This window comes from Odocoileus virginianus, chromosome 6, assembly GCF_023699985.2.
Source record: "Odocoileus virginianus isolate 20LAN1187 ecotype Illinois chromosome 6, Ovbor_1.2, whole genome shotgun sequence".
Classification (NCBI taxonomy): Eukaryota; Metazoa; Chordata; class Mammalia; order Artiodactyla; family Cervidae; genus Odocoileus; species Odocoileus virginianus.
Genome location: NC_069679.1, coordinates 18,197,996 through 18,225,816, shown reverse-complemented (window position 1 = coordinate 18,225,816; position 27,821 = coordinate 18,197,996). Strand labels below are relative to the sequence as shown.

Here is a 27,821-nt window from a genome sequence, read left to right as displayed (position 1 = left end):
TATATAAATTTCATGCAATTAAAATCAAGACCAGTGGAATTTTTTAGGGGGATTGGATAAAATGATCTTAAAGTTTATATGGAATAATACATACTCAAGAATAGCCAAGAAAGTATGAAAAATAATAACAGGAAAGGAAGGACTTGCTTTATCATGAGACAAAGCATAAAGCCACTATTATAAAATACTCTGATATTTCTACAGATGTAGATAAATATATCAGTGGAAATAGAAGAAAGAATTTGGAAGCAGATCCGAAATATCTGAAAATTTAGCAAAATAAAAATGGTAATTAAATTCATTGGGAAAGAATGGGCTATTTAACACATGGTGCCATTATATGGTGCCATTACAATTCTATTATACCTGGAAGAAATTAAAAGTGGACTGATATTTTAAAACATATCCAAATGTAATAGAGCACAGTTCTAAATATAAAATAAAATACAATGAAATATTGAAAGAAAATCTAAGGGTATATATGTATGATCCAGGAACAAAGGAGATCATAACTGAGACTAAATTCAGTAGCTATAAGGCAAGTAAGAGCTGTATTTAATGATATAACAATTACAAACTTGGGTATAGTCAAAAAATCATAAACAAAATAACAGATAATTGACTTAAAAATATAACAAATGACAAAAACTTAATATCTACAATATTAAAAGAGCTCTTATAAATGACAAGAAAAAGCAAAGTAAGAAATAGGAAAATACACAGAAAGGTAATTCACAGAAAAGCAAATCTGAACTGCAAGAAAATATGTTCAAATTTTTTGATTGTCAGACAATGAAAATTAGAGTAACAATGAACTATAACTTTTCACTCACTACGCTGGCAAGAATTTAAAAAGTGTTAACATTCTTGTAGAAATATGTCTATTGTAGCCTTTTGGAAATGCAATCAGAAAAAATTACCCAAATTAAAAATATATATGTACTTTGACCCAGTAATCTCATTTTAAGCGTTGATGCCATGAAAGGAAAAATTAATACAAAAGGATGTGTGTATAAAGATATTTGTAGCATTGATTGTAGGGTTCCCCAAACTAGAAACTAGGTAAATGCTTATTAACAGGGAAATTAATAAATAAATTATGGTCTATCCACCTTGTGAATCAGGCAACTATTACAAAAAATAAATTAGAGAACCCTCTCCGGACAGCTTTCTGTACCTTTTGTACATGTTTTCATTCTGTGGCATATTTCAGTAGAGAAACTTGGAAGTACAAATCTATATCCTGAGTAACCTCTCTTTAAATACAAAGGTGCTTTTGTCTACCTTTTCCTTTCTTGTTTAGACACTAAAGCCCAAACTAAATTCGAGGTACATGATTAAATGATAGCAACGATTTATGCAGGGAACATTTCTGATTCTGGCTCTTTGTTACACTTGTACTGTGTAAACTCTAAGTAAGTCTGTACAATGGCAAGGTGATCTTTAGTTTCTGACATTTCTGCAAGGACTTTCTTTCCAACTTACTAATTATGTCTGTCTCCCTCTTGTGCTCTTCAGTTAACCTCAGGGTCCGCCTTGTGCATGAAGTTGATGGATGGAGGAAATCGCTCAGTGGTGTCCGAATTTTTGCTGCAGGGACTCACCAGTTCTTGGGAGATCCAGATTCTTCTTTTTCTCTTTTTCACAGTATTTTATATAGCAAGTATGCTGGGAAACCTTCTCATTGTGCTCACAATTCTGTCAGACCACCATTTACATTCCCCCATGTACTTTTTGTTGGCAAATCTCTCCTTCATTGACACAGGTGTTTCCAGCATTGCAACCCCAAAGATGATTTCTGACCTTTTCAGAAGACACAAAGTCATCTCCTTGAGAGGCTGCATCACTCAGATGTTCTTTATTCACACTGTTGGGGGTGCAGAGATGGTGCTGCTCATAGTCATGGCCTATGACCGGTACGTTGCTATCTGCAAGCCCCTCCACTACCTGACCATCATGAGCCTAAGAGTGTGCACTTCTCTTCTGGCTGTTGCTTGGACCATTGGACTCATCCACTCTGTGGCCCAGCTGGCTTTTGTTGTCAACTTACCCTTTTGTGGCCCCAATGAAATGGATAGCTTTTACTGTGATTTTCCTCGGTTCATCAAACTTGCATGTACAGACACGTATAGATTGGAGTTTCTGGTCACTGCCAACAGTGGTTTCATCTCCATGGGCACCTTCTTGATCCTGATTGTGTCTTACATCTTCATCCTGGTCACGGTTCACAAACACTCTTCAGGTGGTTCATCCAAGGCCCTTTCTACCCTCTCAGCTCACATCACTGTGGTAGTTTTCTTCTTTGGCCCCTGCATTATTGTCTATGTGTGGCCATTCCCTACCTTACCCATAGATAAATTTTTAGCCATCTTTGATGCTCTTATCACTCCTTTTATGAATCCTATTATCTATACACTTAGAAACAAGGAGATGAAGATGGCAATGAGGAGACTGTTTGGCAAGGTTCTAAGTTTCAAGAAGAGTTTTTTCATGCACAATCCAAGAAATTCAGATTGATCTTGACTATTCTTGGAAATTGTCCTCTTTTAATTACACTTTTCATATATATTTTCAGTGTATTTAATGATGTTGTTTGGGCTTCCCTGGTGGCTCAGTGGTAAAGAATCTGCCTGTAAGCAGGAGATAACAGGTTTGATCCCTGGGTCGCGAAGACTTTTCATAAATCTTTTCAGTGTATTTAAGATTTTCAGTATCCACTGTGAAACCTCTCCTCAGGGATTCTGTTCTGAGCTGGTCAGTTTTTCATAGGGATACTTCCTCTAAGGAATCTGATAATATTAGGGAGTAGAGAATTCAGCGGGCTTCTCCGGTAGCTCAGCGGTAAAGAATCTGCATGCAATGAAGGAGATGCAGGTTCAATCTCTGAGTTAGGAATATGTACTAGGAGGAGGGCATGGCAACCCACGGACAGAGGAGCCTGGTGGGCTACAGACCATAGGGTTGCAAAGAGTCGGATATGACTAAAGTAACTGAATACACATGCACAGTAAATTCAGCACTGAAATATAATGTCCTTATTAGTTTTTATTATAGATGTTAGTAAAGGCTCATGTCTCATATAATGGGCACGTTTTCTATTAAAACAAAATGTTGGATACTCTTCTCTTTGGTAGCAATTCTCAAAAATGGAGCTCTTCTGGTATACATATATACTGCTATTCAAGCTCTTTGTGTTTCTCAGTGTCTATATATCCAGAATAAAAAACAAAACCAAAAAAGAAAACTACCTACATAACTGAGAATTTGAGGCTTCTAACATCTGAACTTTGCCATCCACACTCAGATTTAATTAATAATAAAACGTTTTTTCATTTAGTTAGGATTAGAATATTAAATTTTGGATAACTCGTAGAGTAACAACTCAGGAGGCATTAATATTATTAATTAATCAAATGTTTTGAGACCTGGTCATGTAAATTTCTACTTCTCAGTGTTTATGATTTTTCCTAAACAAGAGTCACTATTTTTATATGACAATGATAACTATGTGAGACTAAATGATTATAAATGGATTGAATATTTTTTAGATAAGAGGCAATACTGAATTAAAAAGGAAAAGATATCTATATTATGAGAATGAGGTTAATAACTAAATAAAACAAAGTATAGAAATTACAAAAGAAAATTTATTACAAAACTGTATAAATGAAGAAATAAAAAGAAAATCTATTACTAAACTGTATAATGAAGAAATGTATTAAACTTTCCATGTGTTAAAATGTTGCATGTAATTATTAAAAAATAAATATACCATTCAGAAATAGTATAAGTATTCAAAGAGTATCTCACTGTTCTTTTTTTTAAAGGAAAGCTTGTTTTTATTATTTAACTGGAGTATAGTTGATTTACAATATTATGTTAGTTTCAGATGTATAGCATAGTGATTTTTTCTGATTATATTCCATTATAGGTTATTATAAGATATTGAGTATAATTCCCTGTGCTATACAATAAATCCCCGTTGCTTATTTATTCCTATATAGTATTTTTTGTATCTCTTAATCCCATAATTCTAATTTATTCCTCCTCTCCTCCTTGGTAACCATAAATTTGTTTTCTATGTCTGTGAGTCTATTTCTGCTTTGTATACAGATTCATTTGTATTATTTTTAGACCATATATAAGTGATATCATGTTGTATTTGTCTCTCTCTGACATTTCACTAAGCATATTCTTTAAGTCCATTTATGTTGCTGCAAATGGCAATATTTCATTCTTTTTTGTGGTCGAGTTGTATGTCATTGTATATACGTATATACATATACATATATATATATATCCTTCCTCTTTATTATTCTATGGTGCTTTTTAATGTTCTGGAAGAACTCATCAAGCAGACTAGCTTATGCAAAAAATTACATAAATAGAAATTCAATTAATCAGAAAATGTACTGAATATTTGCTGTATCTAAATCCTGTGTCAGGAGCTGTAGAAAACTCTGTTAGAAGTATATAACTTAATTTTAGGAAGGGACAATGGATCTCTGAGGCAAAAATCATTGCAATTAAGTAAGGAGTGCGGTAGGGTGGGCAGACTGAACAAAAAGGTTTCAGTAGAGGGGATTCATGAATTTGTGAACATTATGGAATGGAGTTAGAAGTCATGCTGACTCATCTTCTGAGGTAAGTACATGCCTTGGGAAGGAGAGAAGCTCCTGGAGAGCTCTGAAGGCTCAGGGTAGACTGATGCCACAGCATGACAGAGGATGGATACCCACTCTACCTCATTGCCTAACCAGGGTCCACGAAGCCTGAAAAGGTTTGACCCTGCCAACTTCATTGAGCCTTTTCCTTCTTCTTAGCCATTTCGGACTTTGTTTCTTGAGTATACCAAGCTCATGGTCTGAGACCTGTACACTGGCCCTTCATTTCACTTGTGGAGAATTTTGTCTAGGTAAATGTAGGGCTGGTTCCCTCTCATCATTCAGATATCAGCTTGAAGGCCAACACCAGAAAAAATTCTTATTTAGGGCAGTTTTTGCCTTACTACTCTAGTTATTCTATACCATATGCTTTGTTTAATACCTTCATGACTTAAAAAAAAAATCTATTTGAGAGATTGCTTTGTTAGTTTTTTTTCTCCCATTGGAAAGAAAGGTCCATAAATCAGGAAATAAGAATTTTTGTTATTTGTACCTAGTGTGCGTGCATGCTAAGTCGCTTCAGTCATGTCCAACTCTGTGTGACCCTATGAACTATAGCACACCAGGGTCTTCTGTCCATGGGATTCTCCAGGAAAGACTACTGGAGTGGGTTGTCCTGCCCTCCTCCATAGAATCTTTCCGACCCAGGGATTGAACACATATCTCCTAAGTCTCATGCACTGGCAAGAGGGTTGTTTACCACTAGCACCAACTGGGAAGCCCTTTGTACTTAGAGGGATACCCAATTTATAGCAGGAAGTCAGTAATATTTGCCTGCCTTAGAGTAGGAAGTCAACAATTATTTGTGCAAAGAGCAATGGTAAATAAAAGCTGAGAAGGAGAAAGAAACAACCCTTTCCTTCTGAATCACAAGGTATGGAAAAGAATGGGAAAATCTGGTAGATTTACCACAAACATTTTGTGTCAACTTTTTCAGGATAACAAACTAGTGGAGTCTAAAGTACATTTGTAGCTTACATATAGATAAGCACAAGAAGAAAAGGAAAAAAGTCACCAAAAATAATCCCACTCAAACATAACAGGTAAAATTTTGTTATGTTTCTTTTGAGGTATTTATTTATGTATTTGAGCTTCCCACATGGTGTTAGTGGTAAAGAATCCACCTGTCAATGCAGGAGTCATAGGTTTGGTCACTGGGTCAGGAAGATCCACTGGAGGAGAGCATGGCAGCCCACTCCAGTATTACTGAGTGGAGAATCCCACAGAGGAGATTCTGGCTGGCTACAGTCCATAGGGTCATTTCCAATTATCAGTTACCAACAGTACTGCTATGAAAGACCTTGATGTATATCACTGTATATATAAAGCTTTGATTCCTTACTCATGACAACTTAACAGAAATGAAATCACTATGCTGAAATATATTTGTAAGGTTTCATTACATATTGCAAAATTGTCCTCTAAAAGGGTTGGGTCAATTTAGAATTCCTTCACCAGCAGTGAATTAGAGGACTAGTTTGTCCCACCTTTGCAAAAAGTAGATGTATAATTAATTTGAATGTTTATAAACCTAAAAATAAAATTGTTATTTACTGATCCAATTAAAATTTTCTTAATTTTTGTTATAAAATTTTACATATTTATAAAATATGTAGCACATATTTAAGCTAGAAAGTACAATACCTGTGATCCCACCTATCATTGCACATATTCTCCTAACTTCTATTCCTTTACTCTGCTTCCCACTCAGATGTAATCAATATTCTGGGTGTTTTGGTTTATGCTTCTTTTGCCATTTTGAAAAATAATTTTAATAAATAAGCATATATTCACAAACATTATGAAGTTTAATTTGGCTCATTTGTAAAGTATATACATATGCTTAAAATGTGCATAATGTATTAGAACATATTCAAGGAAAACTATGAATATATATTTTTAAGGAATTTCTCTTTTTCATCTTTACAATTTTACAATTTATTTGCATACTCAATGTTGAAATTCTGAAAGCTTTTCCTCTAAGATCAGGAACCAGATGAGTATGCCTGTTTTTGGTACTTTAATTCAACATAGTGTTAGAAGTCTTAGCCACAGTGATCAGACAAGAAAAAGAAAAGGTTTTCAAATTAAAAGGTAAGAAATAAAAATGTCACTATTTGCAGATGACTTGATACTAAATGTAGAAAAACCTAAAGACTCCACCAAAAAACTATTAGAACTAATAAATGAATTCAGTAAAGTTGCAGGATACAAAAGTAATATACAGAAATTTGTTGCATTGTTATACACTAATCCACAGAAATCAAGAAAGCAATCCTATTTACAATTGCATCCAAAAGAATAAAATACCTATAAATAAATTTAACCAAGGAGGTGAAAGACCTGTACTCTGAAAACTAGAAGATATTAATGAAAGTAACTGAAGATTACCCAAATAAGTGAAAAGAAATTTTGTGTTCACAGATTGAAAGGATTAATATCATTAAAATGTTCATACCACCCAAGGCAATCTACAGATTCAGGGCACTCTCAATCTAAATACCCATGGCATTTTTCACAAAACTAGAATTAACAATCATTAAATTTGTATGATAGCTGTTCAGTCATGTCTGACTCTGTGTGATCCCATGGACTGTAGCCTGCCAGGCTTCTCTGTCCAAGGAATTCTCCAGGCAAGAATACTGGAATGGATACCCATTGCCTTCTCCAAGGGATCTTCCTGACCCAGAGATCGAACCCAGGTCTCCCTCATTTCAGGCAGATTCTTTACCATCTGAGCCACCAGGGAAGCCCTAAATTTGTATGGAATCATGAAATATCCTGAACAGCCAAAAAAATTTTGAGAAATACACACAAAACTAGAGGTATTGGAGGACTTCCCTGCTAGTGTAGTGGTAAAAAATCCACCTGCCAATGCAGGGGACACAGGTTCCATCCCTGTTCTAGGGAGATTCCACATTTCATGGGGCAACTAAGCCCATGGGTCACGACTACTGAGCCTGCAAGCCAGTGTGCCTACAGCCCACACTCCACAGCAAGAAAAGCCATCACAATGAGAAGTCCATGCACTGCAACAAGAGAGTAGTTCCTGCTCGCTGCAATTGAAGAAAGCCCATGCATGGCAATGAAGACCCAGCATAGCCAAAATAATAATAATAATAATAATAATAATAATAATAATAATAAAAATAAAATAGAGGTATTCATACTCTTTGACCTCAAACTACACTACAATGCTATAGCTTCCCAGTGACTCAGTGGTAAAGCATCTGCCTGCCAATGTAGGAGCCACAGGAACGTGAGTTCAATCCCTGGGTTGGGAAGATCCCCTGAGGGAGGGCGTGGCAGCCCACTCCAATATTCTTACCTGGAGAATCTTATGGACAGAGGAGCCTGGTGGGTTACAAATCATGGGGTCACAAAGAATTGGACAAGACTGAGCATGTACACACAGTCATAGTAATCAAAACAGCATGATACTGGCACAAAAACAGACACATCAATGGAACAGAATAGAAAGCTCAGACATGCAAATGCAGTCAATTTGCCTATGGGCAAAGGAGAAAAGAATATACAATGGGGAATAGACAATGTTGGGAAAACTGTACAGCTACATGTAAAGAAATGTAACTATATCGTTTTGTCACACTCAATATAAAAATAAACTCAAAATGGATTAAAAACTTAAAGATCAGCCCTGAAACCATAAAACACCTAGGAGAAAACATGACCTATGCTATCTTCATATTTAGTCGCTCTTTAATTTAGTCTTAGTAATATTTTTTTGGGTCTGTCTCCTCAAGCAAGGGCAACAAAAACAAAAGTAAACAATGGGACTACATCAACCTAAAAAAACCTAAAAGCTTTTGCATAAGGAAGGAAACCACTAATAAAATGGAAAAGCGATCTCCTAAGTGGACAAGATGTTTGGAAATGATATCTGATAAAAGGTTAATAGGCAAACTATATAAATAACTCATACAACTCAATATCAAAAAGATGGAAAGAAAAATGAGAGGGTGGGAATGTAAACTGGTGCAGCTGCTATGGAAAACAGTATGGAAGTTCGCCAAAAATTAAAAATAAAAATACCATGTGATTCAGCAATTTCACTCTTGGGTGTTTGTTGGAAGAAAATGAAATCACTTATCTTGAAAGAATATGTACATCGATGTTCACTGCAGCATTATTTATAATAGGCAAAGTATGGAAACAGCCTAAGTGTCTGTCCACAGGTGAGTGTGTAAAGATGTGGTGTATATACCTTAGCCTTAAACTCTGCAACCACATGGATAAACCTGCAGAGTATTATGCTATGTGAAACAAGTCACAGAAAGACAAATGCTTTATGTTTTCACTTATACATGGACTCTAAGAAACAAAACAAACAAATATTACGAAACAGAAATGGACTCACAGATACAGAGAACAAACTTGGTACCCAGAAGGGCTTGGGTGAAACACACGAAGGGGATTAGGAGGTGCAGACTTCAGTTATAAAACAAATAAGTCACAGGAGTGTAATATACAGCACAAGGAATAGAGTCAAGAATAACTTTGTAAGGTATATAACTTTGTATGGCATATAATCTATAAACACATTGAATAACTATGGTGTATACCTGAATCTATTATAAAATGCCAACTATTAAAAAAGCCATCTAACTAAAAATAAAGAAATAAAGATTCTGAAGTAAAAAATTTAATGGTGTGAAGAATTATATAGTATTTTTATAATTTTTTAAATAATATATTTATATAATATAGATGTATACCTTTTTGATTCTGTTTCCACCTCTGTCTCTATTGTGTGGATATATATATACCACATATTTACATACATATCTTATATATATACATATATAAATAAGATGACTGATATGTGTCAGCTTTATTGAGGTATAATTGATATATGAAAAACTGAACATACTTAATATCTTTGGATACATGCAAACATCCATGATACAATCACCACAATCAAAGTAACAGTCATATGCAATACATCCTTAAATTTCCTGTGCCCTTTGTTTTATATACATGTATATTAGCATACATTTGTTTTTTGTGGTAAGAACACTTAACATGATATCTACCATTTTAACAAATTTTGAAGTGTAAAATAGTATATTGTTAACTATAGGTACTATGTTGCATAGCAGATCTCTAGAACTTATTCATTTAACATAAGTGAAAAGCATTAGAATTAGAAAAAATCTCTTTCATAAACTTATAACTTGATAGCATTTGTCATATAAATGGAATCATGTAGTATCTGTCCTTCTGTGAATGGTTATTTCACTTAGTACCATGTCCTCCAATTTAATTCTTACGGTTGGAAATGGCAGGATTTCTTTTCAAGGATGAATAATATTCCATTGAATGTAAATATCACACTTTCTTTTTCCATTCACCTGTCAGTGGACACTTGGATTGTTTCCATACCTTGGCTATTGTTAATAATCCTGCAAGAAACATGGGAGTATAGGTATCTCTTTGAGATGCTGACATAGTAGCATACTGTTTTCCATAATGGGTGTACTAATTTATTTTTCCACCAATGATGTCCAAGAGTTCCAGTTTCTCCACATCCTCACCAACACTTATTATCATTTTGATAATAGCCACCCTTCAGTTCAGTTCGGTCACTCAGTCGTGTCCGACTCCTTGCGACCCCATGGATTGCAGCACGCCAGGTCTCCCTGTCCATCACCAGCTCCTGGAGTCCACCCAAACTCATGTCCATTGAGTTGGTGATGCCATCCAACCATCTCATCCTCTGTTGTCTCCTTCTCCTCCCACCTTCAATCTTGCCCAGCATCAGGGTCTTTTCAAATGAGTCAGTTCTTTGCATTACGTGGCCAAAGGATTGGAATTTCAGCTTCAGCATCAGTCCTACCAATGAATATTCACGACTGATTTCCTTTAGGATGGACTGGTTGGATCTCCTTGCAGTCCAACGGTCTCTCAAGAGTCTTCTCCAACACCACAGTTCAAAAGCATCAATTCTTCAGCACTCAGTTTTCTTTATAGTCCAACTCTCACATCCATACATGACTACTGGAAAAACCATAGCTTTGACTATGGACCTTTGTTGGCAAAGTAATGTCTCTGCTTTTTAATATGCTGTCTAAGTTTCTCATAGCTTTTCTTCCAAAGAGCAAACGTCTTTTAATTTCATGGATGCAGTCACCATCTGCAGTGATTTTGGAGCCCCCCCAAAATAAAGGCTGTCCCTGTTTCCACTGTTTACTCATTTATTTGCCATGAAGTGATGGGACCAGATGCCATGATCTTAGTTTTCTCAATGTTGAGCTTTAAGCCAACTTTTCACTCTCTCACTTTCATCAATAGGCTCTTTAGTTCTTCACTTTCTGCCATAAGGGTGGTGTCATCTGCATGTCTGAGGTTATTGATATTTCTCATGGTAATCTTGATTACAGCTTGTGCTTCATCCAGCCCAGCGTTTCTCATGATGTACTCTGCATATATAAGTTACATAAGCAGGGTGACAATACATAGCCTTGCTGCTGCTACTGCTAAGTCGCCCTAGTCATGCCCGGCTCTGCGACCCCATGGACTGCAGGCCTACCAGTCTCTTCCATCCATAGGATTTTCCAGGCAAGAGTACTGGAGTGGGTTGCCATTTCCTTTTCCAAAGCATGAAAGTGAAAAGTGAAAGTGAAGTCACTCAGTCGTGTCTGATTCCCAGCAACCCCATGGACTGCAGGCCTACCAGACTTCTCTGTCCATGGGATTTTCCAGGCAAGAGTACTGGAGTGAGTTGCCATGTCCTTCTCCATATAGCCTTGATGTACTCTTTTCTCGATTTGAACCAGTCTGTTGTTCCATGTCCAGTTCTAACTGTTGTTTCTTGACCTATATACAGATTTCCCAAGAGGCGGGTAAGGTGGTCTGGTATTCCCATCTCTTTAAGAGTTTTCCACAGTTCATTGTGATCCACACAGTCAAAGGCTTTGGCATAGTCAATAAAACAGAGGTAGATGTTTTTCTGGAACTCTCTTGCTTTTTCAGTGATCCAACAGATGTTGGCAATTTGATCTCTGGTTCCTCTGCCTTTTCTAAATCCAGCTTGAACATCTGGAAGTTCACAGTTCACATATTGCTGAAGGCCGGCTTGGAGAATTTTGAGCATTACTTTGCTCGCATTTGAGATGAGTGTATTTGTGTGGTAGTTGTAACATTCTTTGGCATTGCCTTTCTTTAGGACTGGAATGAAAACTGACCTTTTCCAGTCCTGTGGCCACTGCTGAGTTTTCCAAATTTGCTGACATATTGAGTGCAGCACTTTCACAGCATCATCTTTTAGGATTTGAAATGACTCAACTAGAGTTCCATCATCTTCACTAGCTTTGTTTGTAGTGATGCTTCCTAAGAACCACTTGACTTCACTTTCCAGGATATCTGGCTCTAGGTGAGTGATCACACCATTGTGATTATCTGGGTTGTGAAGATCTTTTTTGTATAGTTCTTCTGTGTATTCTTGCCACGTCTTCTTAATATCTTCTGCTTCTGTTAGGCCCATACTGTTTCTGTCCTTTATTGTACCCATCTTTGCATGAAATGTTCCCTTTGTATCTCTAATTTTCTTGAAGAGATCTTTAGTCTTTCTCATTCTGTTGTTTTCCTCTGTTTCTTTGCATTGATCACTGAAGAAGGCTTTCTTATTTCTCCTTGCTATTCTTTGGAACTCTGAATTCAAATGTGTATATCTTTCCTTTTCTCCCTTCCTGTCAGTTCTCTTCTTTTCACAGCTATTGTAAGGCCTCCTCAGACAACCATTTTGCCTTTCTGCATTTCTTTTTCTTGGGGATGGTCTTGATCCCTTCCTCCTCTGCAATGTCACGAACCTCCATCCATAGTTCTTAAGGCACTCTATCTATGCTAAAAGGTATGAAATGATATCTCATTGTAGTTTTGCCTTGCATTCCTTTGATAACTAATAATGTTGAGCATCTCTTCACACACTTTTTGGCCATTTGTATGATCTTTAGAAATAAGAACAAAGTTGGAGACGTCACACTCCTGACTTCAAATTATATTACAAAGCTTCAGTAATTAAAACAATATAGTACTGGCATAAAGACAAACATATAGACAAATGGAATAAAATAGAGAGCCCAGAAAGTAACCCATGTGTATATGGTCAACTGATCTTTGACAAGAGTGTCAAGAATGCACAATGGGGAAAGCATAGTCTCTTTAACAAATGAAAAACTGAATATCCACATGTCAAAAAAATGAAAGGGAATGACACTGGATTCCTAACTTACACCACACACAAAATTCATATCAATGGATAGACTTAAATGCAAACCTAAATTTTTAAACTTCTAGGAGAAAACAGGGGAAACACTTGGTTTTGGCAATGATTTCTTGAATATAACACCAAAAACACAGCAACAAAAGAAAAAATAAACATAAAACTAAAAAGTTTCTACATAGCAAAAGAAACAATCAACAGAGTGAAAAGTCAGCCTACAAAATGGGAGAAAATATCGGCAAACTATGTATCTGATAAGAGGTTAATTTCCAAAATACATAAGTAATTCAAACACTCAATAGCAAAATACCAAATAATCCAACTAAAAAATTGGCACAGGATTAAACAGACATTTTTATAAAGAAGACATGCAAATATGTAATTTTGTTCTGCTTCCTGTAGTTAAGAAGAGGATTGTCTAGATATTAGTCTTTCCAAAGAGCTAACTTCTGGCTTTGTTGGTCTTCTCTATTTTATATTTATTTTCAGAATTTTTGCTCTCACCTATTTTACTTTGTTTTAATGTATTTTATTTGTTTTCTAAATTCTTGTGTTAGGAACTTAGATATTTATGTTTTGGCTTTATTCTTTTCTCATGTATGCATTTCCATTGAAGTAGAGGTAGGATTTTATATCCTACAAGTTCAGTTCTAAGTATCTAAAATTTTCTACAAATTTTTCATTGAAATAAATTATTTAGAAGTTTTAAAATTTGATAATGTATTAGAATTAGAAAATGTTTCTTTCATAAACTTATAACTTGATAGTATTTGTTGATATATTCAGGTCTACTTGGCATTAATTCTATGAAATATGTTAAACTTACTTATGGTCTTTTACTTGGTCAGTTTTTGTAACACAAACTCCATATCTGAAAAAAAAAATCTGTGTTCTTTAATTGCTGAGTAAAAAGTCCCATATACTTCAAATAGATCCTGAGTTTTAAAAAAATTGAATTATAGTTGATTTAAACAAAACTATTCCATGTTAGTTTCAGGTGTATAGCAAAGTGACTCAGCTTTGTGTGTGTGTGTGTATATATATATATATATATATATATATATATATATATACTTCTGCTTCATTGACTATGTTAAAGCCTTTGACTGTGTGGATCACAACAAATTGTGGAAAATTCTTAAAGAGAGGAATACCAGACCTCCTTACCTGCCTCCTGTGAAGCTTGTATTCAGGTCAAGAGGCAACAGTTAGAACCGGATGGAACAACAGACTGGTTCCAAATTGGGAAAGAAGTAAGTCAAGGCTGTATATTGTCACCATGCTTATTTAACTTATATGCAGAGTACATCATGTGAAATCCTGGACTAGATGAAGCACAAGCGGAAATCATGATTGCTGGGAGAAATATCAATAACTTCAGATACACAGGTGACACCACTCTTATGGTAGAAAGCAAAGAAGAACTAAAGAACCTCTTGATGAAAGTGAAAGAGGAGAGTGAAAAAGTTGGCTTAAATTAATTCAACATTCAAAAAATGATCATGGCATCCGGTCCCATCATTTCATGGCAAATAGTTGGGGAAACAATGGAAACAGTGACAGACTTTATTTTCTTGAGCTCCAAAGTCAATGCAGATGGTGACTGCAGCCGTGACATTAAAAGATGCTTGCTCCTTGGAAGAAAAGCTATGACCAACCTAGACAGCATATTAAAAAGCAGAGACACTACTTTGCCAACAAAGGTCCGTCTAGAATACTGGACTGGGTTGCCAGGAAGTCCAGGGGATCTTCCTGACCCAGGGATTGAACTCGCATTCCTTGCATCTTCCTGCATTGCGGGTGGATTCTTTATAGCTGAGCCACTGGAGAAGCCCATAATAATCTCTAGGTCCATCCAAGTTGCTGCAAATGGCATTATTTCATTCTTTCTGTATGGCTGAGTAATATTCTGATATGTATATATCACCTTTTCTTTATATACATACATACATACATATATATATATATACACACACAAACCACCTTTTCTTTATCCATTCATTTGTTAATGGACACAGATCATGATTGTTTATTCAATCATGAATATTGTCCATAATTGTTCAAATCCATAGCAATGCTATTTTTTGTTGTTGATTTGACTTATAGTTGGTGTGTAAGATATGTCTTGATATTTTCTATTATGTTTGAAAGAATGTTGTATTCAATCAATTTTTACTTTAAATAGAGACTATGATATTAGTTTTATACAACATTAGAATATTCTTGGTGAATTGAATCTTTTATTATGCAGTAGCACTCTCTGCTCCTAATAATGTCTTTTGAATTAACATATATTGTCTGATATATATATATATATATATATATATATATATAACCATGCTAGTAGGGTTTTTTGATATTTAATTCAGTTCAGTTAACTCAGTCTAGTCCGACTCTTTGCAACCCCATGAACTGCAGCATGCCAGGCCTCCCTGTTCATCACCAACTTCCGGAGTCCACCCAAACCCATGTCCATTGAGTCGGTGACGCCATCCAACCATCTCATCCTCTGTTCTCCCCTTCTCCTCCTGCCCTCTATCTTCCCCAGCATCAGAGTCTTTCCAAATGAATCAGCTTTTTGCATCGGGTAGCCAAAGGATTGGAGTTTCAGCTTCAACATCAGTCCCTCCAATGAACACCCAGGACTGATGTCCTTTAGGATGGACCAGTTGGATCTCCTTGCAGTCCCAGGGACTCTCAAGAGGAGTCTTCTCCAACACCACAGTTCAAAAGCATCAATTCTTCAGCACTCAGTTTTCTTTATAGTCCAACTCTCACATCCATATGTGACTACTGGAAAAACCATAGCTTTGACTATGGACCTTTGTCGGCAAAGTAATGTCTCTGCTTTTTAACATGCTGTCTAGGTTTCTCATAGCTTTTCTTCCAAAGAGCAAGCGTCTTTTAATTTCATGGATGCAGTCACCATCTGCAGTGATTTTGGAGCCCCCCCAAAATAAAGTCTGTCACTGTTTCCACTGTTTACCCATCTATTTGCCATGAATTGATGGACCAGATGCCATGATCTTAGTTTTCTGAATGTTGAGCTTTAAGCCAACTTTTTTACTCTCCTCTTTCACTTTCATCAATAGGCTCTTTAGTTCTTCACTTTCTGCCATAAGGGTGGTGTCATCTGCATATCTGAGGTTATTGATATTTCTCCTGGCAATCTTGATTCCAGCTTGTGCTTCATCCAGCCCAGCGTTTCTCATGATGTATTCTGCATATAGGTTAAATAAGCAGGGTGACAATATACAGCCTTGATGTACTCCTTTTCCTATTTGGAAACAGTCTGTTGTTCCATGTCTAGTTCTAACTGTTGCTTCCTGACCTGTATACAGTTTCTCAAGAGGCAGGTCAGATGGTCTGGTATTCCCATCTCTTTCAGAATTTTCCACAGTTTATTGTGATCCATACAGTCAAAGCCTTTGGCATAGTCAATAAAGCAGAAATAGATGTTTTTCTGGAACTTTCTTGCTTCTTCAATGTTTAATTATTTCCTATTAAATTTTTAGGTACATGTCTTACAAATATCACATAGAGGTATTTTTAAGATCCATTTTGATATTCTCTACAAATACATAAAGCTGACAATATCTTTAGTTCACTGAATTCTTATAACAGCTGGTCATTGTAAAGGTTATGTTTATGAGGCATGAACCATTTGGATATATTGATTAGTTATAAAAATTATTTTAAGGTACATCAGAAAAAATTAGTCAAGTATATTTTTAAAATGAATATTATTAAATATTGACTATGTGTTTTGCATTGCATACCACTGTTTGCCAGCGTTTACTGATCAGGTGATGGGTATGGTGAAGGTATGGCACTAATCGATTATAATTCTTTCTGAGAGTTAATATGAAGCAATAGTACCTGAGGGCTTCCCAGGTTGTGCTAGTGGTAAAGAACCCACCTGCCAGTGCAGTTAGATTTAAGAGATGCAGATTTGATCCCTGGGTTGGGAAGATCCCCTGGAGGAGGTCATGGCAACCTACTCCAGTATTCCTGCCTGGAGAATCCTATGGACAGAGGATTATAGTCCATAGGGTCGCAAAGAGTCGGACTTGACTGAAGAGACTTAGCATGCACAATACTACCTGAAGAAGGATGGTGGTAATTGAAGCAAAGGAAAATATTATAGGTTAATAAGATAAAACTATATAATAATCACTTTTATAAGATGTGGTCAAGGAAGGCTTCCTATTTTGAAAGGGTGTATCTATTTTCAAAACTTTCTGCATAACAATTCCTCTTATACTTTAGTAATTACAGTTTAGAACTGGACAACACTTTCATGAAAAAATGTCTGTAGTCTAGGATCCTTGATTTTTAGTCTCATGGGACTGAAAGGCATGTAGAGAGCCAAAATTGCTGAAGCAAAGTTATGTTCTGTGATTTCTCATTTGCTGTTACCTCCTAGTTTTCACTGAAGAGTGTTTTTGTCATAAAATATCTAGTTAGTACTAGAGTAGAGTCATACTCTTTTCATTTCCTGCTGAATCTCAAGCATTCTAAAGTGTTGGGTTTCTTTACACCTATTGTATTGTCTCCTTTTAAAGCAAAAATATTTCTGCACATAGATCTAAGACATCATTAAATTGGGTACTAACAATCTACTTTCTTTTCTCTGTTCTTTTGTTCTTTTTATTCCCCAGGTGAAAATCAGGACGGACTCTGAGGCATAATTCCCAGGAAAATCTTATCAATGAAGGGCTGGCTATTCCCAAGATTCCCACCAACACTTGGCCACATACTAATTAGAATTTTTTTTTTAATTGAGAAAAACAATATTGAGCTCGTTGTTTCGGAAAGGTTTACAATCTCAGTCAGAGTGAAACTGTCCTTTCCTGAATCTAGAAAAATGCTCCTATTTCAAGCACTATCAAGCAAAGTATATGTAAAACAAATGTTTTACTATTTAGCAGATCCAAAAGCAATCCAACTTATCTTTGAGTCTCTCTCCAGTGATTTCTCTGTGATTCCCCCTACTTCTTTTAACTTAATCTATGGTTTTATTGTTGTTTGATGTATTTGTTACACACGTATTTTGGGCAATGCGTGAAAAGGAGTATCAAGATGAATAAAAATATGACTCTTGTTAAGGGTATTGGGGAAGATTTTGCGGTAAGGCATGGAAAAGAGTTTCAAAATGAGTAACTCTTTGACTTTTGCTAAGGGCATGGGGGAGATGACACTAAACTGGGTGGTGAATGAAGGGTGGGATTTTGACTAGAAGAGGGTGTTCTTGAGAGGAGGAAAAGCATGTTATTTTCATCTTTTCTATGTCTTATTCCTTTTTATTCCCCTATTCTGTATTTCCTTTTAGTTTTTCATGGTAGATAAATTCCTAAGTGATGTTTTCAGTTTCTGTGTTTTATAAACTCTAAATTTCTGTCATTTGGTACCCAGAATCCATCATACTAATTCTTACTTTCTCTCTTAGAAATTATGGCTAACATATAACGGAAGTTTCTATCTTCTCACACAATTTGGAGGGACTTGATCTACCATTTGAGGAAAATAGGTTCTTTGATCTAACTCAGGTAAGAGAGAGTTCTGTTTCTTTGCAGATAGGATTAATAACATGTTTATCACCAGATATGAGTAATTTCCAGAGTTCATAGAAAATTCATTTGTGTTGTTCTTGATGTCTTAAATTAAAATTCTCATGTGAAAACCTCACCATGGGAAACTAAGATTAGGTATAGACAATGTAGCATAAGTTGGGTGTCAAGTTAATGTCTCTTTCTGGTGTGTAAGCAGGGCAAGTTAAAAGTGGGAGAATTGTGGGACTTCTCCTACAGTTCAGTGTTGAAGACTCTGCTTCTACTTCAAGGGACTTGGGTTCGATCCCAGGTCAAGGAGCTAAGATACCACATGCTGTGCAGTCCCCTGCCCCCCAAAAGTGGTAGAATTGTAGCAACTTGGAATACTCAGGAAGCATGTCACAATTAGGGATGTACCTAACTGAAATAAAAATTTTATGAGAGTATTTAGAGTTGAGTTTTATATAAAACTAGGTGACTACATTGATTTCCTCTAGCCTTTCATGTAGAAATGACTCAACATGTAAACGGATTAATTGAAAAAGCTCTGGAAGGGATGCTTTGGAGGCTAGGAACTTGGAAGAGACGAGATCTTGGTGAGGATGTCATCGTGGAGGTCTTGGACAGTCAGGGACTGTCTGAGAGAAGTAGATAATGAGCAGGAGCAGAAGGCAGTATGACAAGAGATGGTAGAGGAGCTGGAGATGAGGTGGCCGACACCGAAGACCCTCTGCCTCTCAAGTCTTTGCAGGCAGCCCATTTTGCCTGTCAAGTACCTTGGAGGTAAAAGCTACTTCCTCACACCCTCGAAGTTACTTTGTTGTTAGGTTGTCAGTGACTTATGGAATAATACAGTGAAAAACCCTGGGCTCTGGAGTCAACTTTGTTTTTTAAATTAATAATTTTTCTTTAAAGAGAAAAAGATATGCAAAATAGAAAATTTATCACCCATAGTCCCTTCCTAGAAAACAACTGTTAAAATTTTGACATTTCTTCAAGTACTTTTTAATCCACTTGCATCTTTAAAACAATGGCAAGAATAGGGTTTGAATTGGACACGTAGCTGTGCAAAATTAGGCAATTAATTTAATCTCTTTCAGTCCTTATTTTCTTATCTGTAAAACATGGATCATATTTTTTCTTTCTATGCTCTATCCTGCTATTGTGCAACAAAAAATATGAAAGATTTTTTAGAGGTTGTAAACTTTTAGAAAGAGGAAATTAATGTCATAAATTTTGGTATCTGCCTCCTATAGGAAATTATTAATAAAATGTGATTAAAAAACAGCATTAGGTCGCAACTTGAAGAAATTGTCCTAGTTGAAATTATGTGAGAGTAGGAACATTCTTAATTCAGAAGAGTTTATAACTTATATGGTTAACCATAAGGAATAATGATATTCTTACAATTGTATTTTATTTTTAGAGTGTAGAGCACAGCTATAAAATATAATATACACAATATTAATGTTTTCTAAAGTCAATATGAGATCAGAATAAACAGAAGTATGTCATGCAATTTCAGGAAATAATTGTATTATATTTATGATTAGATACACTCTTATTAACATTTGATAACCAAGATTCATTAGCATGTTAAGGAAATAGAAATGATGTGCAGATAGTTAAGAAGACCAGACAACTATAAACATGTTTAAAAGAGTTGAGAAAGGAGATGTTATTAGTAATAAAAGTGTTTATTCTGGATATCATATGACTAAGGAGAGTCATAAGATTAAGGAGAAGTTAAAAAAATTATGTAGTTGAGTCACTGACCAAAGATTTAGTTGAAGACTCCTTTAGCATTTTTCACATAGATCATTATCTTGTCAGTCATCATTTCTGTCTCTCCTGAGAAGTCAGCAGAAGTGAACAATCTTAAATAATCATCTGAAGTAAATTATGTCTGAGCGTTTGGAGAGGATTGAGAAAGCCATTCATGAAGTCCTCAAAAGGATGCCCAAAACAGGTTTTAGAATTTACATATTTGCATATAATTACAGTTACATTAAGCATTGTGTATGTAGCCTTGATCTTTCCTTTGACCTCTAGGTTACAATGATCTAAGCTCTCCCTGATGTTAATAACTCTAGTTGTAATTTTTTCAGGTATGCCCATATAAGAATGCATAGGGAATGGGGAAATTAGATAAGATGGCATTGCTAAGCTAATATCTGGAAGCAGATCAGAATAAAGTTATACTAGAATCAGAGGCTCTAATATCTAAGCCTTTGGATCACTTACTTTTCATTTATGAATATTTTTGTGTGTCCCAGGAACAGAAATGTCTCTGGCTCATTTTATGGGAATAACCTTTGATGTTTTTCATCAAATATAGACCAGGCAGACAAAAAAATTAGTATATTTCTCCCCTCATGGAGAATTCATGCCTCCAATAATGTCTGTACTACAGAGAGATGACAAAGTCTTTGCACAACCCACTAGCGACAGTATTTTTCAGAAAGTAGGAAATGATGAACAGTATAAGATGATGCATAGATATCAGAAGATTCAGCTATTCTGAGATATTTGGTGATCTTCATGAGACCAGTTTAAAGAAGGTGGTGGGGACAGCTGTCAGACTACAAAAAGTTAAGGAGAAGGTAATTGATGGGCTTCCCTGGTGGCTCAGATGGTAAAGAGTCTGCCTGCAATGCTGGAGACCTGGGTTCGATCCCTGGGTTGGGAAGATCCCCTGGAGAAGGAAATTGCAACCCACTCCAGTATTCTTGTCTCGGAAATTATATGAACGGAGGCTCCTGGTGGGCTACAGTGCGTGGGGTCGCAAAGATTCAGACATGACTGAGCAACTAACTTTACTTTAGAACCAAGACTATTAAAGAGGAATAAATATTTCTTAAAAGTAAGAGCAGAGAGGGAAAGCATCCTGGAAAGATGGCTTGGAACCAAATTATAGGAGCACATTCTATGTTAGGAGTTTGTACTTTTAAAGGCAGTGAGAATCACTGGACATTTTCTGGTGGTAGTAGTTATATCATCAAAGTGGTACTTAGGAAGAGTAAGCTGATGGCCATATGCAAGTTAGATGGGCAGACATTGGTTGTCTTGTATTGTAGAATTTCAGTAATAATTAGTGAAAGGCAATGAAGATTTGAGAAGAGCAGGATGGATGAGATGCCTGCACTATTATTATAGATCTGGAGGAAAAACTGCATTGGGAAGTAGAGAGACGATTATTAATTTTGTTGTAGTCATGTGAAATTTTACTAATATATAAATGTGTAGGCGATAGTGTTTGGTGGACTATGGAAAATACGACTATGCAGTTTAGAATAGAATTAGGAGATGAATGACTAACTCCTAGGATTCAACTAGCATTTACATGCTGGCAAAATACTAAAGCTTTTCATATATATTGTCTTTCACACAGTGGTTGGGCTTTTGGGGAAAGTATAATTAGAATACATGAAAACCCATTAGGTGAGGAGAAAAACAACAAAATCTTTAAAAATGTACTATTTATGTAGCAAATAAGTAATGAAAAACCAGGGAAAGACAAAAGAAGGATTTTGAGAAATAAGACTACCAGGAGAGTTTAGTGCCACTAAGGATATTTACAATAATATCGTATGGCTAACAATTATTGGGTTCTTGGTAAGAGTTAAATACTGTTCTAAATTCTTCTCCTATAGTGATTTTTGAGGCCAGACTATTTCCATTCCAATTTAATGATGAATAAATGTAGATATAATAAGATTAAATCATTTGTACAAGGTCAGTATAAGTGGTATAGCAGGTGGTCAAGTTTAAACTCAGCAGTCTGGTATGTGATTTTTCATTTTTAATAAATGTTTTACATCTCTCTACAGAGTATTAAAAGTAAGAAGGAAAATGAATAACTAAATAAACTACATAATACTCAAATTTGTATATTTGGAAAGATTAACAGGGTTAGATTATCTTTTAAGTTCTAGTTCATTGCTATTTTCCATAGAAAATTTCACTTATCTTTAAAATCAGTTTTCATTGTGGAAGAAAATGTTTGCGATGAGATTAATTCTAAGTTTGGAGTCCTAAAAAGTCAAACTTTCAAAGCAATAAATCAGAAAGCAATAAATAAGAATATAGCTATTGAGAGTTATAGTTTACTTCTAACTTCAATATCATGCTATTTATTTCATATATTTTTAAGCACTTTTCTATTGTCAAGTTATTATTCCAAAAACACTTAACAAGGACGTTACCTCTGCATTTAGGTGGCATTTACATCTCTGATTGACCGGAAGACACTGAATCTTGGGAATGAATGGTATAGATGATTTCTGAAGGTTCAATTAAAATATTATAATCTATGTGTAAAGCCCATATTAAATACATGTGATATTAGTCTGTGTTGAGTACAGAGCTTCTGGAAGAATCAGATGCTAATTTCAATAAAAAATAATAACATCATGTAAAAGGATTCATAAGTAATATAAATAAGACCCTTTGAAGTTGACCAATTCAGATGAGCTTAAACAGAGGGTGATTATTCTTGAAATCCAAATTTGAGGCTGGAAGGTTAAAGGAATGGATATCTTAAAAAAAAGTTTATATATTTATTTATTTTTGGCTGTGCTGGGTTTTCTTTGTTGCACAGGCTGTTTACTCGGCAGCGAATGGGAGCTACTCTCCAGCTGCCCTGCAGGAACTTCTCATGGCCGGGCCTTCTCTTGTTGGCGAACACAGGCTCTAGGGCACGTGGGCTTCCAGGCTCTAGAGCGCAGGCTCAGTAGTTGTGGCTCACAGGCTTAGCTGCCTCTGGCAATGTGGAATCTTCCTGGATCAGGTATCTAACTTGTGTATCCTGAATTGGCAGGCTGATTCTTTACCACTGAGCCACCAAGAAAGCCCAGGAGTGGATATTTTAAAGTGCATAAGATAAAGATAATGAAATGGAAATGATGATGGGAGATGAAACAGGGAGGATAGATTTAGGAGGCATAATATGTAAAACAAATAGAAGTTCCAGAGGATAAAAAGGAACTGATTTAAATTAAATGGGGAGAGGAATGAGAAGATGGGTGTGTAAAGCATTTTAAAGGTCTCAGCTTATTTGGTGTTGGGAAAAAGTGGAAGGAATTAAAATATACTAATAGGAAAATAAATTGTTTTAAAAACTAATTTATTTTAAAAATTAATAGGAAAATTAATTTCCTACTAGTAGGAAATTAATTAAAAATAATTGGCATATTATTTTAAAACAAGAGTGCAGAAATGTATTGCTGGAAGAGACAATAAACATGAAAAGAACAGACAAGTATATAGGACTTCTATATTAATAAGAGTGATAAAATGAATATACTATCTTGACCAGATCAACACAAATTAAATATGAAAAAGTTCTCTATTTGCTGAAGATATTATTGTAAAACAAGAAAATCCAAGACACTATTACACAGAACATGGTAAGGTAGCTACATTTAACAAAGAAATTCTCTTTATTCTAGCAAGAGGAATCTAGAAATGTAAATGAGAAAAAATATTCTGTTCATAATGCTAGAAGAAAGTTAAAAATACAAGGAATAAGTTTGACAAAGAAGATATAGAATATGTATGGAGAAAAAGACAAAATCTTATTAAAGGACATGAATAGATGGGTAGATGCATAATGTTTTTAAATGGGAAGATACCATCATAATAACAATGCTACTTCATTCCAAGTTAATATATAAATTTAATGCAGTTAAAATCAAGAAGTGCAATGGAATTTTTTTGAGGGGTTGGATAAAATGATCTTAAAGTTTATATAGAATAATGTATATACTCAAGAATAACTGGAAGTCCAGTGGTTAAGAATCTGCCTGCCAATGCAAGAGACACAAATCTGATTGCTGGTTCTGGAAGATCCCATATGCCACAGGGCAACTAAGCCCCTGTGCCACAACTACCGAGCCCGAGATGCAAAACTATTAGGTCCATGTGCTGCAACTACTGGGCTTGCAGCCTAGAGCTGGTTCTCCACAACAAGAGAAGCCACCACAATGAGAAGCCCACACACTGCAACTGGAGGAAGCTTGGGCACAGCGATGAAAACCCAGCAGAGCCAAAAATAATAATTAAAAAAAAAGAATAGCAAACTAAGCATGAAAAATAATTACAGGAAAGGAGGGCCTTGCTTTATCAGGTGACATAGGATAAAGCCACGGTTTTGAAATACTCTGATATTTATACAGATGTAGGTAAATATATCAGTGGAAACAGAACAAAGAATTTAGAAACAGATTCCAAATTATCTGAAAATTTAGCAAAACGTAAAAATGGTAATTAAATTCATTAGGGAAAGAATGGGCCACTTAACACATAGTGCCATTACAATTCTATTATACCTGCAAGAAATTAAAAGTGGACTTACATTTTAAAACATATATAAAAGTAATAGAGCACAGTACTAAATAGAAAACAAAAAAACAATGAAATATTGAAAGAAAATCCAAGGGTGTATTTATATGATCCAGGAGGGAGGGAGATCTTAACGAGACTAAATTCAGAAGCTATAAGTCAAGTAACAGCTGTATTTAATCATATAACAACTAAAAACTTGGGAATAGCCAAAGAAATTATAAACAAAATAATAGATAATTGATTTAAAAATACAATAAATGACAAAAATGTAACATCAACAATATAAAAAGGGATCTTACAAATGACAAGAAAAAGATAGCACAATAAGAAATAGGAAAATACATGGAAAAGTAATTCACAAAAGACCACATCTAAATTGCAAGAAAACATGTTCAAATTTATTGGTTGTCAGGGAATGAAAATTAGAGTAACAAAGAGCTATCACTTTATACCCAGTATACTAGCAACAATTTAAAAAGTGTTAACATTTATTCCTGTGGAAATATGTCTTATTACAGCCTTTAGGGAAGGCAATCAGGCAAACCTACCCAAATTAAGGGTCTTCCCCAGTAGCTTAGTTGGTAAAGAATCTGCCTGCAATGCAGGAGACCCGGGTTCAATCCCTGGGTCAGGAAGATGCCCTGGAGAAGGAAATGGCAACCCACTCCAGTACTCTTGCCTGGAGAATCCCATGGACAGAGGAGCCTGGTGGGCTACAGTTCACGGGATCGCAAAGAGTCGGACACGATTGTGTGACTAACTTTCACTTTCACCCAAATTAAAAATATAAGTACTTTGTGTCAGTAATCACATCCTGAGAATTCATGCCATGAAAGGAAAAAAGTACAAAAGGAGGGCATACATAAAGCTATAGAGGATGCAAAGACACAAAGGATGCAAACATAAAGATATTTGCAGCATTGTTTGTTGGGCCGCCAAAACTGTAAACTGGGTAAATGCTTATTAACAGGGAAATTAATAAATAAATTATGGTCTATCCACCTTGTGAATCAGGCAACTATTACAAAAAATAAATTAGAGAACCCTCTCCGGACAGCTTTCTGTACCTCTTGTACATGTTTTCATTCTGTGGCATATTTCAGTAGAGAAATTTGGAAGTACGAATCTCTCTATATCCTGAGTAACCTCTCTTTACATCCAAAGGTGCTTTTCTCTACCTTTTCCTTTCTTGTTTACACACTAAAGCCCAAACTAAATTCGAGGTACATGATTAAATGATACCAACGATTTATGCAGGGAACATTTCTGATTCTGGCTCTTTGTTATACTTGTACTGTGTAAACTCTAAGTAAGTCTGTACAATGGCAAGGTGATCTTTAGTTTCTGACATTTCTGCAAGGACTTTCTTTCCAACTTACTAATTATGTCTGTCTCCCTCTTGTGCTCTTCAGTTAACCTCAGGGTCGGCCTTGTGCATGAAGTTGATGGATGGAGGAAATCGCTCAGTGGTGTCCGAATTTTTGCTGCAGGGACTCACCAGTTCTTGGGAGATCCAGATTCTTCTTTTTCTCTTTTTCACAGTATTTTATACAGCGAGTATGCTGGGAAACCTTCTCATTGTGCTCACAATTCTGTCAGACCACCATTTACATTCCCCCATGTACTTTTTGTTGGCAAATCTCTCCTTCATTGACACAGGTGTTTCCAGCATTGCAACCCCAAAGATGATTTCTGACCTTTTCAGAAGACACAAAGTCATCTCCTTGAGAGGCTGCATCACTCAGATGTTCTTTATTCACACTGTTGGGGGTGCAGAGATGGTGCTGCTCATAGTCATGGCCTATGACCGGTACGTTGCTATCTGCAAGCCCCTCCACTACCTGACCATCATGAGCCTAAGAGTGTGCACTTCTCTTCTGGCTGTTGCTTGGACCATTGGACTCATCCACTCTGTGGCCCAGGTGGCTTTTGTTGTCAACTTACCCTTTTGTGGCCCCAATGAAATGGATAGCTTTTACTGTGATTTTCCTCGGTTCATCAAACTTGCATGTACAGACACGTATAGATTGGAGTTTCTGGTCACTGCCAACAGTGGTTTCATCTCCATGGGCACCTTCTTGATCCTGATTGTGTCTTACATCTTCATCCTGGTCACGGTTCACAAACACTCTTCAGGTGGTTCATCCAAGGCCCTTTCTACCCTCTCAGCTCACATCACTGTGGTAGTTTTCTTCTTTGGCCCCTGCATTATTGTCTATGTGTGGCCATTCCCTACCTTACCCATAGATAAATTTTTAGCCATCTTTGACGTTCTAATTACTCCTTTTATGAATCCTATTATCTATACATTTAGAAACAGGGAGATGAAGATGGCAATGAGGAGACTGTTTGGTAAGGTTTTAAGTTTCAGGAAGAGTTCTCATGCACAATCCAAGAAATTCAGATTGATCTCGACTATTCTTAGAAATTAACGTCTTTAATTACCCTTTTCATTTATGTTTTCAGTTTCCTTAATGATTTTAAATATTTGCTGTGAAATCTCTCCTCAAGAATTCTGTTCTAGCTGGTCATTTTTTCCATAGGGACCCTTGCTCTAAGGAAACGGAAAGTACTAGGCAGGAATGAAGTCAGCACTGGAACATAATGTTATTAAAAACTTACAGATGTTGGTAAAGGTTGAAATCTCACATACTGGGCATGTTTCCTGTTAAAACAAAATGTTGGATACTCTTCTCTTTGACAGAAATTCTCAAAGATGTATCTCTTCTAATATACATATGTACCAATATTCAAGCCCTTTGTGTTTCTCAGTGTCTATATACCTAAAGGAAAAAAGATGAAACAAAGGCTATTGTCTAGGTAGCTTTGAGATTTTGAGGCTTCTAATGTCTGAATTTAGCCATCCACAGTCAAGATTTAATTAATTACAAGGTTTTTAAATTTAGTTAGGATTGGAAGGTGATATTTGGCTAACTCAAAGAGTGACAACTCAGAAGATGTTAATATTTTTTGATATTAACATTTTTAATTAATCAACTATTTTGAGACCAGGTGTTG

At 35.8% G+C, this 27,821-nt stretch overlaps 2 protein-coding genes across 2 annotated transcripts; both read left to right on the top strand.

Moving 5' to 3' along the window:
* Nucleotides 1-229: 229 nt before the first annotated feature.
* On the top strand, nt 230-2,524 carry LOC110122313 (olfactory receptor 4F3/4F16/4F29-like). The gene has a single exon (XM_020869767.2). It carries the CDS (start codon nt 1,543-1,545, stop codon nt 2,515-2,517), a length of 975 nt encoding a protein of 324 aa, XP_020725426.2. The 5' UTR covers nt 230-1,542; the 3' UTR covers nt 2,518-2,524.
* A 23,715-nt stretch (nt 2,525-26,239) lies between these two features.
* On the top strand, nt 26,240-27,235 carry LOC139035533 (olfactory receptor 4F3/4F16/4F29-like). Its single transcript, XM_070468541.1, has one exon. It carries the CDS (start codon nt 26,240-26,242, stop codon nt 27,233-27,235), a length of 996 nt encoding a protein of 331 aa, XP_070324642.1.
* The last annotated feature ends 586 nt before the right edge of the window (nt 27,236-27,821 follow it).